Source organism: Thamnophis elegans, chromosome 2 (genome assembly GCF_009769535.1).
Source record: "Thamnophis elegans isolate rThaEle1 chromosome 2, rThaEle1.pri, whole genome shotgun sequence".
Taxonomy (NCBI): Eukaryota; Metazoa; Chordata; class Lepidosauria; order Squamata; family Colubridae; genus Thamnophis; species Thamnophis elegans.
In genome coordinates, this window is record NC_045542.1 from 67,019,382 (window position 1) to 67,037,353 (window position 17,972).

Below are 17,972 nucleotides of genomic sequence, written 5' to 3' on the forward strand. Positions count from 1 at the left end.
TGATGTGTTATCAATTTATAGGGTACATCAATAAATAACAGAGAGTCCTCTCTGTTCCCCACAAATTCAGGCCAGGCTTCCTTCCTATTAGATGCCAGACCATGTACTCTCCATCCTGATATGTACCTTTTTCCTCAATATCCCAGCTGTACCATTTCTTCAGGCTATTTAGCATTGTCTGAAAGTAGGAAAGCTGCCGGCAGGGAGTGGGAAGGGGAAAAAGAGAGATGGGGGCACTCATGAATCACCAGATGCAATCCAGTCTTTGGAAGTTAGCCAAAGAACACTGCTTTGAAGCAACCAAAAAGCCTAAAGCTGTCACTTTTATTAATTGTTCATTCTTGTTTGAGTAAAAAAAAAGATAAAGATACTCTTGAGTCCATGACTAAAGGTGCTTCTAATTAATTTTTCAGAAATTAAGAATGTTGTGGCCTCCCCTTTCTATGCCTGTTCTCTAATACAAATTTGAACCCTTTTATACAAAGCATATCAATGAGGACAATGCTGTTAAACTGTAGTACACAGATTCAATGTCCCTACAAAAAAGAATGAATACAATTCTCTCTGGATTCATCCAATTCTTGATATACATGAGGGTATCTTTTTAAAATTGTACTTGGGGAGATCCTTGTCTCATATACTTCATAGATAATAATGCTAGAAATCAAAAAGTATTACATGCCTCTACAACATGCTATTTTGATTAAAAGCTATGAAAAAGCTGCCTACTTCTATAGGTACAAAAAGCTTTATATTTCCCAAGATATTTCTGTTGTATGCTAATTAGCTACAAGTAACAATTTTTAAAATATATTTATTGACAATAAACTTATTCCTGGACAATGCTGATTCTTTTTTCTATGGAGCAGACCCTCCTAATAGTCCAGGGAATACACTGAGAATTCTTTGTTTACATTGGCTTGGCCCAGAGTTATACTGGCAATCAAATAAGATGCATTCTTAACATGTTAAGAAATTTTGGCAAAGTAGCCAATGCATATTTAACAATAATTATTTTATTGATATAGCAAAGTAAACATTCCCAATCTGTTGCAATGGTATATCTGTGCAATTAAATTTATCTTGTAAAAGAAAACCTTCTACTCTGAACAGGATAATCTAACTACTTGGGAAGATAAGTTTTAAAGAAAAGGGTTATTTTTTTCACCAAGGAGGAGACATGGGCTGAGGATTTTGAAGATAAGACATCACTACAGCAGAAATAGACAACCTGAAAAAAATAGTGACAGAATTAATGTAGAATCCTTAACATTTTATCCACAGTAATATCAAAATTAATTACAGTTATCCCAGCTTTCCAAAATAAGTAATCAAAAAATATTTGCTCAGGAATATGCATTTGACACCAGTCTAAATTTATTTCTTGCAAGTATTTTCCTCAGCAATAATTAGCAACTGAGAAACTAAATGAACATTTCTTGTCCTCAAAGCCTCAACTATTTGCCTAATAGTAGTGGCTCACAAAACAAATACCTTTCCAAATTAACAAGAAGTGATTAACTTTAGAATCATTAGTCGTTACTGAAAGTAACTGTATGATTTTTGTTGGCAAAAAGAACTGAAACTTTACAATCAAGAAAATAAGAGCTTTTATGAGAAAAGAATAACATGAATCTACAAATATTTTCTTGTTAGAGCATTATAATCCTAAAAGGAACAAAAGAGCCTCAAAAAGAGAAGGTCAATGGGCAAGAAGACAAACTAAAAAAGGAGAATGTTAGTTTATTACTTAATCTGTTGACACAAATAGAGAGAGAGGGAATCTAGGATAAAAATCTAGCATTTCCACATTCATTGAAACCCCACAGTTTGAAAACTGTAACAGAGAGTTGCTTCCACAATATAAAAATCTTAGATAAACACCATATTTATTGGAAAGGAAGATGATCACGTAGGCATCTGCTGATAGCTCCAATAATGAAAATAATATGACTGCAGTGACATGAGGCAATACCTGCCCTTTGTAATTGTGATATCAGACAGATGTATTTAAGCCATAGGGTTGCATTGTAATATTCTGAAAAGGATATTACGACACTCTTATGAATGATCTTCAATTAAAGGCAATCCCACTTCCTCCTCAAAAAAGAAAGAGTTAAAGAGAGGGAAAACTCCATACCGTATTTTTCAGAGTATAAGATGCACCAAGGCTTTGAAGAGGCAAATTTTAAAAAAAGTAGGTAGGTAGATAGAGGGAGAGAGAGGGAGAGAGATAGAGGGGGGAGGGAGGGAGGGAGAGAGAGAGAGAGAGAAATACAGTAGGTAGGTAGGGAGAGAGAGAGTAGGTAGGTAGATAGAGGGATAGAGAGAGAAAGGGAGAGAAATACAGTAGGTAGGTAGGGAGAGAGAGAGGGAGTTGGTAGGTAGGTAAGAAGGTATGTAGATAGATGTTTCCAGGTATATTTATCCATGTGCTGGAGAAGGAAATCTGACAACCTGCAGCACCTGCAGACTTGTTTCTGCTGGCACAGCACTTGATCAATGTAATTCTCATCAATGTAATTCTAACTAAAGAGCATTCCGAAAGGGGGGAAAAAAGTTTTTGCACTTTGCAAACCTCCCCAAAATGGCCCGTTTTTCACAAAAATGAGCCCGGTTTTTTTCAAATAAAAGACATGAATAGCCTTGGGGGGGCTTGCAGAATGCTCCTGGGGGGTGGGGTGGAGGCAAAAAAAGGCCCATTTTTTGTGAAAAAAATGGCATGCATATGGTCTTATGGAGGCTTATAGAGTGCTGCTGGGGGGGGGGCAAAAAACAGTCCATTTTTTGCTCATTTCTGCCCTCCACAGCCCCCAGGAGCTCTCTGAAAGCCTTCATAAGGCTATGCACGGCCATTTTTGTGAAGGGCGGGGCTTTGGGAGGCAAAAAAATGCTGTATTTGATGTATAAGACGCACCCAGATTTTCAGCCTGTTTTTTGAGTGAAAAAGGTTCGTCTTATACTCCGAAAAATAGGGTAAATAAACAATCCCATGTACTACCCAATTTCATAGTGTTGTAAACCCAAGACTGCCAACCAGTCCTGGAGATTTACTTCTCTCAATACATTTGTGTATGAATTAGCTTGTGTATTATGTAGAAACAGATTATTCCATAAAAGAAGAAAACAACAAAAATCCAGTAATTACTGATTAAAATTACCGGTCACACTTTATAATAATTGATTCCTATCTGCACATACATAAACATACCATACTTATACACAGAAAACTTCCTCATGCAAAAATAGGAGTACAGACATTTTTTTCAATAAAATAGCAAAAGAAAAAGAAAAATGGAAATACAAGTAGGTGGTAGTTGCACTGTGAAGGGAAGAGAAGAAAAAAGATTGAAGGAAACTGAATAAGGATAAAATAAGAACTTATTAAGCAGGGGAAAAATAAAAAGCAGCTCTGTTAAGAGTTTAAATTCAATAAGCAAGTTGAATCTCCCAATTGATCTGATTTTCAAAGGCATTGATATTTCAGGCATTTCCTCACTGTAGATGTAAACATGAAAATGTCTGGAAATCAGATCACTGAGGTGATCTGGAGCTTGTGGTGATTTTTAATCTTAGGCTATTGTTTTCCAATAGAATTTGAATGTCTAGTGAGGCAAAGGAATATGCTATTATTGCTTTCTCTCCATGGATGAACTCCAGATCCATTTTTCTAGAAACCTTTTTTACAATCAGGTAAAATTTGCTACTTCCTTTCAATAGTGTAATTTTTAAAGTAGCATCTAGTCCATAAATATAACATCCATCTCAATTCTAATGAAAGAATCCTTTAGAAAGATGAACAATGAGGCAAATTTGTCTGAATCCCTCACATACATGTTAGAGGAAAAGAGGCAAAATGGAGATGCTCAGGCAACAGAAGTTAATAAAGGTTTACCATAAAAGCTAGTCTTCCAGATTTCATTATTTGGCCATTTTTCTTATCGGTGGGTGATGTATTCCACTGTTGTTAAAGGAGTATAAACTCAGCAGAAAGGAGGAAGAAAAGGCAGCTTCAATTATCAATCTACCATAAAGCATCAATGCTACACTTTGATGAGAAGCAAAACAGTTTTTACTTTGAAGATAAGTATTATAAAATGACTCACTATCAGAGAGAAAGCTACTCAAATCAAAAGAAAAACAAGAATCAGTCAGCTTTTGGGGCTAGTAGGCATATTTGGAATTTTGAGAACTTTGTAATTAGCATTCCTGAGAAAGTATTTCCAGAGCAAGACCTATGTATTCAGAAATGAAGACCTTGGCAAAAGTCTGAAAGAAGTAAAAACACAGCTTACATGAAACTGCTCATCATCTGTTTGGTGTCTTCTGAGCTCCTAGAGTTGGCAAAACTGATAAATGAGCAGTAGACAGCAATCCAAGCACACCATTTTAACTGCAAACACCATGGAAAAATATGATGAGAACCTCATGGGGTGACAGATACATCAGAGTTATTAAAGTTTAACAATATTATAAATATTCCACTTCGTTTTTCCTACGAGCTCAGGAACCTTCAGTTTAAAAAATTAATAAATATTGCTAAAGCATAATGACAAAGTTACTTATAAAATACATATGACAAAAATAAAGTCATATATTAATGAACTCATACTTTTTCAGTTGGTTCTACTGAATTAAATGCCATTATCAATGAGAAATATAAACTGAAAATTCTAATTTCAAAAGAAATATATTTGACATGAAGTTGTGTGGTTTAATAATCTTAACAAGAAAAATATATATACTGAGAATTAGTACCACAGAACTTCCAAGGAAGAGTAGAAAAATACATCAATGTCTTTTTATCAATTTTATTTATAAAACATTTTATTAATACATTCAGAAAGAGATCCCAAAGAACTTTGGAACAACCATGACCTGGATGACTGAGAATCTTTACATACATTCAGATAGAGATTTTATTATTTCTGAAAAGCACAATACAGATTTTAATACACAGTTATTACAATGTAGGTTTTTATGGATTTTTCCTAAACTTTGTATAGTGTCACCTCAAATATAAATTCATGCAAAGCTCTCCCTCTCTCCCCCTCCCCCTCTCTCTTAAGATTATTTTAGCAGTAGTCAAAAGATTTCATATTACAGGTATGGATTATTGATATGTTAATAATGCTTTGGCCATCTGTAAAAAGAAAGATGCTGATGATTGAGAATCAAATAAATGACACTAAGACTTACATTCATCTCATAATTAAACTGAATATCTATATATATTAACTTGATGATGGCTTCTCGATTGCATAACCATAATTGCTATTTCATACAGGCCATCCATTCAAAGCATACAGTTGAATTACTACTAATGTGTCTCTTAATGCTAAGAAGTGATCTGATATAATTAAACTCTTAAAATATTTTAATCTAGAATTGAGATCTGAATGAGTTGTAAAGTAATTGACATATTTTCAAAAACATTTATATATGATGGTACTATGGCTAATTGGTATTATCACTTTTACACAGAAAACACGTTATCCTCTAGGCACAATTCAGATCCCTTAGGGAGACTCAAACTGAAGTTAATGAAAAGAGCCCTTGCACAAGATATATCTTTATGTATATCCTGTAGCATGGATACATAGCAAAGCATTCCTCTAATGAAAGGAATTTCATTTTAACCATTCTATTATCTATAATGCTCCACAATGCTTATACAGATTTTAAAGTCAGTTTTGATTTCTTCTAGAATAATTTACACTACATCTTAAATAGCCTATGTAAATTTAGTTAAAACTGTTAAAAATAAATTCCAAATTAATATAAATTGAAACATTAAGTTATTAATTTATTGCTGAAAGTTAAATAGTAACTAGTCAGCATTTGAAAGTTGGCAGAAAAATTTCTGAAAAATATTGTCTAATGAATCCAATTCAACTCTGGGAAGAAAGAAAACTGGAGTTACAAAGAATAATCCAGATTTTATTGCAAAATACTAGAACTATACTATCCAATAGCAATTCAGTAATTGTATTATAATATGTAAGCAGTAAAAGAGTTTACTTGATTTGTTCAGTTAGTGCTCTTGATGTCTTTCGGTCAAAACCTGGGTATTCTAATACTTACTTTTAACATTAAGCCACACATGCTGAAAATCATCCCTAGCAAATTCATATAATCTGGTGTAGGATCTTCTAAAGTAGGATTGTTTTCTGTAGTTGGAGGCTTGTATCTGCAAATAAAAATTCATTATAAGGAAAAGCAAAAGTATTACATTGTATTAAATCCAAAACAAATATTTCTAGCAACAATTCTGAACTGATGAGGAAAACATAAACGCTACTTTCCCTGCAAAAAATAAAACTTTCATACAAGGTCAAAGTCAAAAGCTTGAAAAAGAAATGGTATCAATATTTAGTATTTTCCCCCAAGTGATACTTCAGCATACTCTAAATTTTCATGAAGGGTATTCTGTTTCAACCACTTCAAATAATAAAGACCGAACAATGGGAGAACAGTCTTGTTTTAATATGGACAAAAAATGAAAAGCAGGATTATGAGTTAAACTCTGTAAATTAAATCTATAAAATTTGTGTACAGGTAGTCTTTGCTTGAAAGCCAGTTTGGTGTAGTGATTAAGGCATCCGGCTATAAAGCCAGCTGAGTGACCTTGGTCTAGACATTTTTCTTAACCCTATGAAGGAGGCAATGGTAAACCACTTCTGAAAATCCTTGCCAAGAAAACTGTAGGAACTTTTCCAGGCAATCACCGAGAATCAAACATGATTGAATGGAAAGGGAGGAAAAGAAATTCTTATTTAGCAATTGCCTTATTTAGTAACCATCATAGTTATGACATGATGAAAAAGTAACTTTACAAATCCTCACATTTATGACCCTCAACAGGTCTGTAAATAGGGGAAAGCTGGAGTAAGAATATAAACATAGTTGCAGTTTCACTTAGTGAACACTTCTGTTAATGATAGACTTGCTTGCTCCAGTTCTGGTAGCTAAAGTGTAATCTAGCATATTAAATAGAATAATAAAAACTATATTATGAATTACTGGTTAACTGTTCGATATGTAAGGCTCACACAGGTAGCACTTAGATTAAGGCAGCAATTAGGACAAAATTGCCTTCATTAAGTGTTGTGGATATAAAACATGATATCACCAGATTGCACTGTTTAATGATGGCAATACTGGCAGCCCTGGTTTCTGTTGTAATCCCTGGAGTGGCAAGAGGTAGGTCTCCCAAGTAAGGAGGAATTGCACAGGTGCCACAGGGGGCGCTGCAAGCACTAGGAGGGGGGCAGGTCAGAGGCTGAGGAGGGCCAGCAAAGGTGCTGCAACAGGCTTGATTTACAGTGAGGCGGGGGTCTGGGGTATACTATAGAATATGAGATCTCTGGGATCTCATAGTCCATAATGAGCTCTTATGGGGGGGGACAGAAAAAAATGACTTACTGGAGTGACTTGCAACCTTCCCTGCCAGCTTTTCATTGATTGTTAACACAAAATTTGCATGATAGCCTGCAAATGGCAATCACAGGATGTGCCTTGCTGTGATGTCATAATTGTGAGTTGGGCACCCAAGCTCCCAGATTATTATCAGACAACTATAGGATCCTGCAACAGCTGGAACTTCAAGGGCTGATTGTAAGTCAGTTTCAGTGGGTTCAGCACCACTGTATCTTTGAATGGTTAATGAACATATGAATGTAAGCCAAGTACTCTCTGTGTAGGCAAAGCTAACAGCTGGAACTTCAAGGGTTGGTTGTAAGTTTGTGGTGTAGTTTTTCAGTACCGCTGCAATTCTGAATGGTCACTGAGTGAATGACATAAGCCAAAGACTATCTATGTAGGCAAAACTAACATTTAAGGGCCAGAAATCAAGATGAATTATGTCTTTTATTGGATTCCTTTGACAAAAGGGGCTTCCTTAAGCAAAAACATGCAAAAGATATAGGGCTCTTTTCTATTCTTTCTTCTTACTATATTGGCCTATTTAGTTTGTTGTATGCCCTGGACATCCCATGGGTGGTTCAAAAGTTTGCTCAACAGAAAAGAATAAAAGCAGCAGTGTAAATTATTCCTTAATCATAAAACATCTCAATGCAGAGAGATTGCAAATCAGGTAAAAAATTGCAACTTGCTGTACACTTACTTGGATATAAATCCTTCTAAACGCAATTGGTATATCCATAAATTACCATATATAGGATTCTACAATCTGATTTTTAGTAGCCTAATTTGACTACATAGTTTAACAAGATTTAAATGTGGGTGTGTTTCTACTGCTCCACTTGGCATTACTGTATTAGTTACCACCATCTACTCTTAGTTATTTGTTAAATGTTGAGATTAAACAAAAATAATACCCAGAAAAACTACTGGGGAAAAAAATCAACTATTATCAGACTTCTTTAAGTACATTATCTTAATTTCAGATAAGACCAAAATTAATATCAGGATCAGATCTGAGTTGAAGTCATGAGACTAAATTTCACTTGAACATTGGGAGTGTTTTTGTAATAACAACAATTGCTGCATTCTCACTGGGAATCTCAAACTCTGTGATGAGCAAAGGATTAGATGACCCTCCCCCAACTTCTTTCATATCCTTCTTGATATGCATTTATGATTACATTTTTAAATGTAATCATAAAAATGAATTTGACAGTTCAATAATTCTACTTAGAGATTCATACACAAGCAACCACTCCATTGTATTTCTTCATTCAGTTTTCCAATTTACTTCCTGAAATTCAAACCATAATTACTAGTTTTTGGTTTTACTAAACTTCACTACATAATGCACAAAAAAATATGTCCAAAATTTTATCTAAGGTATATTGCCTCTTCCCTCCTGTACATTCAAGTAATATAGTCAAACCTCAACCAAACATAAATACTCATAATTTAATAAGGCACTCTTAAAATAAAAGGACGTGAGCCATGCCTATCTTATTTCAATACACCAATGCATTTTTCTCTGAACTGAAGCTTTAGTCTGAAATTAGCAGTGTCAAACTATGTTATGCTTTCAGAGGCTTTATTCAGGTATCAATTTATCCTCTCTTTGAAGTTGTAATATTAAGTATCCTTGGGCCTTTCTACATAATCACCAATTAGTACAACTACTCTAGTTAGGCTAGAGTTAAAGGAACTGGGCTACAAAGAAGAAGAAAAAACTCTAGCTCTCCTTATCATTTCATAGTTGTGTATTTTGTACCTGGAACTGGGAGTTTTAAGTTAGCTGCTAATTTACCACAGGGTGTATATATACCGTAGCTCTTGAAAGTAAATAATACTATTACACTTCAAAGCATTCCATTTTTCAGGAAAAGTTCCAGTCTTTCATTGGCATGGAGTTGTGGATATTAAGTACCGTGTTTAATACGATTATACAAATTATAGCATCACTAACTTTTGAACAGTACCAGGAAACTACCGAGGGAGATTCTGATCGTGCCATTATGTAAGCTTTTCTTCCCCCCCCCTATGTGATTCCCCCCCACAACTGTCCCTAAAACGACAGTAGCCAGATCCCCCCTCCATTCGCTCCGATGTTGCCATAGTGACCCCAGGCAAGTCACGTGCCATCGTGCGTGACTTGTCCGTTCCGTCTCCTTCCGTGCTACAGCGACTCCGGACCCAAGTCGTGACGTTACCATGCCAACTCCCATCCCACACTGCAGCCTGACCTGAGAACGCGGTTGGGACGCCGCGGATCTGCCATACTGTTGCTAGACATCCCACTGTGCCGCGGGCTACAGTACTATGCCGAGAACGACCTCCTTTCGGGGCTGCAGCAACTTCCGCTTCCTTTCAGTGCCGCAGGGAGGGTGACTAAGAGTGTAACACCCCCGAGTTTAGGCGATTTTGTTCCGGCCTATGAGTCCACGCTTATGTTGACACTGGAAAGGCCTTGAAACTGAAATTTCTGGAGGAGGATGAGAAGGAGGAAGAATGTTGTAGCCCTTCCCTTCTCGCTTGAAGAAAGTATGCCGAGAGGGGGTGGAACCAATGAAACTAGGTTGGAGGTGTGAATGGGCGAGTCGACGCCTGCATTTCTTCCTTCTTGCTATTTCGTAAGTAAAATCTGCAAGAGGTTACTAAGAAATGTGAACGATTTCCCAACATGCATAGTTCCATGATTCGAAGACGAAGAGGCGGGTTGGTAGGAGAGAGGTTTACTTTCAATAGATGACTTCTTATACATATACAAAATTTGTCCTTTGAAAGGATCCCTGGTAAAGCCTACCTCCCCCCCCCCCCCCAATCCTCTGCCTGATAAAAAAACCTCCATTTGACTACCCGGAGATTTTCCCATCTAGTAGCATCGTCTACTACGACGGAAACCCAAAGGTGCTTTTTTTCAACTGGACTTTCTTGTTTTTCTTTGAAGACGTTTCGCTTCTCATCCAAGAAGCTTCTTCAGCTCTGGCAAGGGGGGGGGGGCACCTTTGGGACAACCATGACCTGGATGACTGAGAATCTCCATAGACATTTGATGGAAACAAAAAAGGAAATTTGGCTAGATCATTGCTGCCAACTAGTGGTTGTCCGGTTATTTGTAACCCTAATCAAATACCATCCCCAATGTTTCTTTCCTTGCCTGCTTATCCTGAATGCTTGGTCATTTTGCCTGATACTTTTTGAGCATTAAAATACTTGTGGTTTTGTGAATCTTCAGTTGGTCTAATAAAAATGGTTTCAGTCCTTACCTCCCCTAGTCCAATACAGGTAATTCTCAACTTACAACAGTTCATTTAGTTACCTTTTTAAGTTACAATATCACTGAAAAAAGTGACTTATGACCATTTTTTCACATTTATGTCCATTGCAGCATCCTCATGGTCACGTGACCAAGATTTGGATGCTTGGCAACTGGTTCATGTTTATGACAGTTGCAGTGTCCCCCAGATCATGTGAACACCTTTTGAACCTTCTGATAAACAAGTCAATGGGGAATCCAGATCCACTTAACAACTGGATTATTAATTTAACAACCAATGATTCACTTAAGAACTGTGGTAAGCAAAGTTGTAAATTGGGCAAACTCACTTAACAAATGTCTCACTGAGCAACATAAATTTGAGCTCAATTATGGTTGTAAGTCGGGAACTACTTTTACAGCTGCCATGTTAGAAAGATACCATAAAGAACAATTAAGTGTTACTTTAATGCCTAGAGAAGTAAAGCTGAAAGGTTTTGAAGGAAGAGCATGCTCAGCAGACCTTTCTGAAAGTTTAAAGTGCCCTATGTATGCTTAAGCAAGCTAGACTTGTAAAGATAAGTGGTGTGAAATCGGAGGATGCTGACAGCCTCAAGAAGACTCGCATATTGTTATTCAGCAGCTTCCCAAATAGATGTTTTACATTCAATACCGGGGGATATTTATGTTGCTTCAGCAGAGCAAATGTAGAGTACATGTTTGACTTGGTTTAGTAAGTAGCCATTGACTGAAGTAATCTATTTTGATATGTTATTTTTGAAACAAAATTGATTGCTCAAAGAGATTGCAACTGACAAATGTTTTCTGTGTGTCTTCTATTTTGCAATAAGGTAATGCAATTCGGGAGGCAACAAGTACCCAGAAGCAACATAGGCCTAATGCATCAGTCTGCCTTGGGATATTCCTGATTCTAGAGATTTGCTGTGGAGGTTCAGTATTATACATGTGGATTTAATTTAGCAATCAAGCTACATCTATGTGATGGCCTTTCCAGAACCCAAACCCAAGAAACCCGAGCTTCCCCAAAAATTGCTTGGTACATTAGAATGTAAACAAGGAGCTATAAGAGCAGTGAGATTCAATGGTGAGTGTATTTCTGATTGCATAAAATAGAATAGAATAGAATACCAGTTTTCAGTTATTAGAACTAGAGAAAACTCAGAAGCATATTTATGTAGAATTAATAGTGTATAACTGTAAGCTTTTAGTAACTTGTGAGTGGATCAAGGAAACAGTTGTAAGGATTATGAAAGATAGCTAGTGAGAGGTGTGTCTTGCTTGTTGGGTCAAAAAGTTTGAAATTGCAAAATGAATAGTGGAATTTGCATCATTCTAAGCGAAATGAAACTGACTGTCTTCCAGGGATTCCCTGAATTTACTCAACTAGTTAACATTAAATGAGACTTTTCTTTTTCTCAGTGGATGGAAATTACTGTCTCACCTGTGGCAGTGACAAATCACTCAAGCTTTGGAACCCACACAAAGGGACTCTCCTCAAGACATATTGTGGCCATGGCTATGAAGTCCTAGATGCTGCAGGGTAGGAACTAGGGGAAGTGGATCCACTTTATTAAAAAAAAAATCCAACTATTTTGAAAATACTGAAATACTTTAAGAAAGTTTAAAATAACTGGATTAGATGATGGGGAAGGAACTTTACAAAAATATTATTTTGAAAAATACAAATATGTAATGATGAATATATAATGAAATAAAAATAAATGAAAATATTGACATAACTATAATGAACGTAACAAAACTGTCTGAAAAAATTACTATAACACTAAAAATGTAAATATTACTCTTACGTAAAAGTGTGTTTCTATAAAGTTTGAGTAAGGAAAAAAATGATATAGTAAATGTCCAGGAAATTCTACTCATGTTCATATTTTAAATCTTGTCCATTCATTTAAACCTTTTTTTGCTGTTAAAATGACTCTTACGTTTAAAAAAACTGAGAAGCTCAGTATATATTCTACACTTACACATTACAATGGAAAATGTGCATATACAGCTTTTAAAAAGAAAAAATACTCTTTATTTAGATACTAAGGAAAATTATTTCTCTTGCTTTTTCTATTGCCCTCTTTATCTGTGTTTTCCTTAGGTCATTTGATAACAGCCAACTTTGTTCATGTGGAGCAGACAAAACAGTCGTACTGTGGGATGTTGCCACAGGCCAAGTAATTCGCAAATTCCGTGGCCATGCAGGGGTAAGATGTATTTTGTCTTTTGAGATGCTTGGAAAATGAGAAGATTATGTCTTTTTGAAATATGAATTCTTCTGAGTTTCTACCTTAGAGGATAACAATTATGTGTTCTGCTTCTGAGAGCCTTGGAATCCCTGATTTTTTTTTCCTGGTTGGCAGAAGCCCATGTGAAATATAATATAAATGTTTGTAAATGGAGATAAAAAGCTGGGGTGGAACTCAGAATTGGCTGGAATAAGTCAAATTTTACTGAAGACAGGGATAAGGAAAACAAAATTATAGAAATGGAATTGTAATTCTCAGATAAAAAAAATGCAAGACACTAGTTGATTTGCTAAATAAGGAATTATTGGTTTTGTACATAAGAAATGGAAGAGGAAAGACTCTGTGTCTCATAGTGAATTTTCTTAGAATATATCTGCCCCAATAGCTTCCGCATTTCAACATTCTTCTTCCAAGAAACTTTACAAAAAAGAGGAACCTTTCTAAAATGCCATTGTTTGCTTGTTCAGCAGTTATGTAACTGTTTGTACTTATATGGGCTGCCATACAGTGAGCCAATACTGTAAAGTACAAGCCTCAGCATGGTCTATAGGAGGCAGTGTCAACATGAAATTTTTTCACAAGTAGATTCAGTGATCTTACATTTTTTGAGGGGAAGTTGAGGTTTTAAGTAAGGAATTGTGAGTTCAGTAGCACATTTGCTATGAGGCGCACAGATGTTGTTTTTATCATGTGCCTCCACAAGTATTTAGCCTGTTGTAGTATTCTGAGTTGGGAAAATTATTATGACAGCTTATTGTTCTTTTCATGAGCGTAGTTAAATGGAATATTTTAATTTTTGCTCAGTATGCTTGTGTTTGCATCTTATTGGAAAAATGTAAACCCAATAAATATACCTATGCACACCTGATACTAAGGTCTCTGGCTGAGGATTATAGTGGGTGGCAATAAGTAGGAGTGATAAAAAATTGTACCGTGGTACTGATGAGAGTATTTAAGGAAAGGTATAATGCCTAGTAGTTATGAAACTACTAAGTTTGACTAGCTGTGGTGAGGGATAGAAGTATGGCTGTACAAACATTTGAAGGATGTGTTGCAAAGAACATAGATGTGAATAAGGCATCTCTCCTTGAAATTGTTTCCGAGCACAACAGACAAAATTCTACTGGGTCTGTTGGCAAAACAAAATAGCAGTGACAACCAAGAAAATATGCTTAAGCAGTCATGGTGAGTTTCCTAGTGGATATGGTTGCCTCAGCAGTTTGAGAAAGAATGTTTCACTCATGCTAATACATTTTACCTTCAAATACTTTGCACAGCTATTGATGAAATAATAAAGGAGATAAATGTACGGAATTCCAGCTACTAATAAAGTTTGCAACAGTTCAAGTATTGAAGGGCAAGGGAATGGGAAAATAATGCAGACTTGTACACACTCCTCAAGCTCAGCTCCCAAAAATGGGAAGTTAAATATAAGTTGAGAACAATAGCAAGTTCTAATCTTTTTATATTCCCTTTTTTTCAACTGAACAGAAGGTGAATTGTGTCCAGTTCAATGAGGAGGGCACTGTAATTCTTTCAGGTAAAAAATTTGCTTGCCTTCTATGTTGCTTTTAGATTGTTCATCCTAGCCTTTATTTAGCATGGATCTTTACTTTCCTGCAGGTTCCATTGACTCCAGTGTCGTTGTTGGGACTGTCGTTCTCGCAGACCAGATCCAGTCCAAATCTTGGATGAAGCCAAAGATGGCATCTCCAGTCTGAAAGTCTCAGACTATGAAATTCTTACAGGGTAAAGGAGGATAGGATGAAGTTTGAACTGGAAAAGGCAAATTTGGTGCTTTGCTAAATCCAGAATAGATTATTTTAGAGAAGATGTTAAGTATTATCAACTTTTCCATGTCTGTTTTCATTTAAAACAAATAATGTTTCCCCCTTTTGGAACAGAATGTAAACCATGTATCAATTTTTGCTAAAATGTGAGAAGATGAACGAACATGTGTACAACTGTACTGGAAATTTTCCTAATTCCATAATCCAAACTCACTTATAACAAGTCATAGGGTACAAGGACATATGTTTTGGTTTGAGAACAGATATTTTTGAAGTGCATAGTTTTCAACTTCAGGATCTAAGTATTTTCTCTGTTGTTTTCCAGTTCTGTGGATGGACGTGTCCGACGTTATGACCTCCGTGCTGGAGAACTCTGCGCAGACTACATTGGAAGTAAGTTTTGTATATGGAATATCCAATAAACTGCTGAAGGGAGAACTATATTTTTGAAGATGTCACTTTGTTGTGGGATATGGTACCTTTAGTTGTCTTGTGCTGGATAAATAACTAGTTTTTTTTCATTTTCTGTTTGGTAGACTCCTATCAGCTTCAAACTGAAAAGTGTCTGCAAGGACATCAATTGTATCTTCAGGCTTGCATCCACATTTAATGATTATGCACTATCAATTCATATAATCATTGTCACTGTTGACTCATTGATTTTCTCCATGATACAGTATATCCATATATTCTTAGCAGTACTTGGCGTAATACCTGCAAGCCACTATACCTTCTTATTTCTTTTTGAACAGGTTCTTTCTTCTTCATGCACATAGACCCTTGTATCCACTGCATGAAGCAATAACATCCAACATTGCTATGTTTTCATTATAGGTCCCATTACCTGTGTATGTTTCAGCAAGGATGGGCAATGCACACTAGCTGCTAGCTTGGATTCTACACTGCGGTTGCTGGACAAGGATACAGGCGAGCTACTAGGAGAGTAAGCAAACACTTTTCATTGTTAACTGTAACGCTTCCTTTAGCACAGGGCTGTCAAACTCACAGGCCAGATGCGACATGCTCTGGCCCCGCCCCATGCCCAGTTTAGCGAAGAGGGGGAAAGTCACAATATATCACATGACACTGCCATAATGATGCGAGTTTGACACCCCTGCTTTAGCACTTAGACTAAGGTTGACTCTATTCCCAGTACAGAAGTATGAGCACATGCTGAAGACCAAGATCCAATTCTTTAAATACACATACGGTAAATATTTTATACACATTTAGACATTTCCCCTAATTATTGAGTTAAGGAAAAATGTATTTATGTAATAGACTTTAATGTATATAGTAAAGATCTTCTGTGGCTATGAATAAGTTTGTGTCAAATTTTGTAATGGTGTCCTTTTTTAATTAACTTCCTATTCACCCAAGAATTGGTAGCAGCTTCAGGAGGCTTGATGGAGAAACATCTTCCAAGATGGTCAGGAATAATCTCCTTTTTCTCCCAATTGTATCTCCAGCTACACCGGCCACAAGAATGTAACATACAAGATGGATTGCTGTCTAAGTGAAAGAGACACACATATTGGGAGCTGCTCAGAAGATGGAAAAGTCTATTTCTGGGATCTAGTTGAGGTAAATAGGATTAGCTGGGAAAATCAAGGGCTTTTCTTTGAGGTAATCATTTGACTTTATAGTTAGCCAATCACCGGTGTAACCAAAATTCTACTTGGTTGGACGGGTGTTGGAAAGCCACACCCTTTTTCCTCAGCACCCACTAATGATCAGTAGAAAACAGAGATGTAAATTGGAACTGAAATAATTGTTTTTATTGGTTTGTTTCATTTGGTCTTACTTAGTAGTTTAAATGGACCTAATTACAATATAATAAAGACAGCAGTATCAATGAAGGTTTTTTAATCTAAGAGGTAAATGACACTTGATACAAGTGATCCAGGTATTATATATTTAAAGTTCATGAATCAAGCATTTCTATGCAAGTTTATGCATAGAAATGCTTATATTCGTAAAAGGTGAACATTCTTTATTTCTATTCTTGAGTTAGGTAGCATTTTTTTTCAATTCAGATTATCAAATGTGGACAATTTCTTCTTAATATTATTCCTATGAAATAACTGGCCTTGCTAGTGGTTTACCTGTCCTAATCCCTTGCCCAATTTTCTTCTCTAAGATCATGCTGGTTAATAAGAGGACATTGTCACAAGCAGTCCTGCAAGTCAGATTTTCCTTGTACCAGGCTATGTGGTGATAACAGTTGTGCAAATAATATATCCGTAGGTAATCTCTGTCCTCTGTAGGTTTTGTGAATGAAGTAGCTACATTTTGTCCTTTTCTCTCCCATAGGGCTCCCTTGTTCTGGCCTTGCCTGTGTGCAATACTGCTGTCCAGTCACTGTCCTTCCATCAGTTGAAACCTGCCTACTCACTGCTGCAGGGGGTCTTGTTCAGTGTTGGAGAGAAGAATCTTACACAGCTGAGGAAGGTGTGCCTACATGACTAACATTGCCTTTGTGACTGCACTGAGCAAGACTGCAGATACAGGATGATGGATCTCTCTGGTGCATTTCTCTTACAATTTTATTCTGAGTACAGTTATATGTACTTTGCTTTCAGGAGGAAGGATGGAGCATAATTTGGACTGTGCTTCTTCTGTAGAGACAGCCTGACTGAAAGCTGCCCTTGAGCTTTCATGGTTCAAATGTTTCCTTGCTTTAAGTGACAGTATTTTTAAATTCAGCCTATGTATTACAGACATTAGTCAAGTAATCAGTTTATTTTTTAAATTGGATATTTCTGGATTAGAAGTAAATACCGTTTAAATGGTATGTGAGCATTGTTTTATTGTAAGTTATCATGGCTGAGATGCTTAAACTATATAAACACTGGTCCTGATTCTTCACTTGGACAGATACATTAATTGAAATTGTCACTGTAAAAATAAAGTAATCTTGAAAAGAAATATAAGTTTCTTACTCTTAGTTCTTTACTTGTTTAAAATGACATGAAAAATATTTTGATTGCTGAGGTTAAGAAATGCTCAGACCTTGTTGGGTCACATCTGCTTGGTTAGTCATCTGCTACATGCATGTCTTTAATTTTGCATCTGAATAGAAAAATCCTTAATGTTACAGATTGTTAATGACAGATATTGAAGAAAATGTTTTTAGAAGGCTCCAGGAAGTTCAAATGTTAACTTGAACTTTTCTAGGGAGCTCAATCTCCTTGATAGAAATATAGTATTTTTTAAATTGGATGATTT

The 17,972-nt window shown here is 36.1% G+C and overlaps 2 protein-coding genes across 2 annotated transcripts; one reads left to right on the forward strand and one right to left on the reverse strand.

The window, feature by feature from the left end:
* Window positions 1-996: 996 nt before the first annotated feature.
* LOC116504503 (protein Asterix) lies at window positions 997-9,816 on the reverse strand. Its single transcript, XM_032211534.1, has 4 exons — window positions 9,666-9,816; window positions 6,085-6,190; window positions 4,296-4,393; window positions 997-1,231 (listed from the first exon to the last, which is right to left on the reverse strand). Exons 1-4 carry the CDS (start codon window positions 9,713-9,715, stop codon window positions 1,165-1,167), a joined length of 321 nt encoding a protein of 106 aa, XP_032067425.1. The 5' UTR covers window positions 9,716-9,816; the 3' UTR covers window positions 997-1,164.
* Window positions 9,817-11,616: 1,800 nt separating this feature from the next.
* Window positions 11,617-17,492, forward strand: LOC116504502 (WD repeat domain-containing protein 83-like). Its single transcript, XM_032211533.1, is given in 11 exon segments — window positions 11,617-11,783; window positions 12,119-12,239; window positions 12,807-12,912; window positions 14,446-14,494; window positions 14,578-14,592; window positions 14,595-14,703; window positions 15,070-15,137; window positions 15,579-15,687; window positions 16,214-16,328; window positions 17,058-17,115; window positions 17,118-17,492. Coding segments are annotated over 11 exon segments (945 nt in total). The 5' UTR covers window positions 11,617-11,680; the 3' UTR covers window positions 17,210-17,492.
* Window positions 17,493-17,972: the final 480 nt, after the last annotated feature.

Excerpts from the sequence above, each read along its gene's own strand:
- LOC116504503 (XM_032211534.1), bottom strand. The coding sequence starts at position 9,715 with ATGTCTAGCAACAGTATGGCAGATCCGCGGCGTCCCAACCGCGTTCTC. Across the intron at positions 6,191-9,665 it reads CGTCCCAACCGCGTTCTCAG|ATACAAGCCTCCAACTACAG; the intron begins GTCAGGCTGCAG and ends TTTTATTTGCAG. Across the intron at positions 4,394-6,084 it reads TGTGTGGCTTAATGTTAAAA|TTAAAATGGTGTGCTTGGAT; the intron begins GTAAGTATTAGA and ends TGGTGTTTGCAG.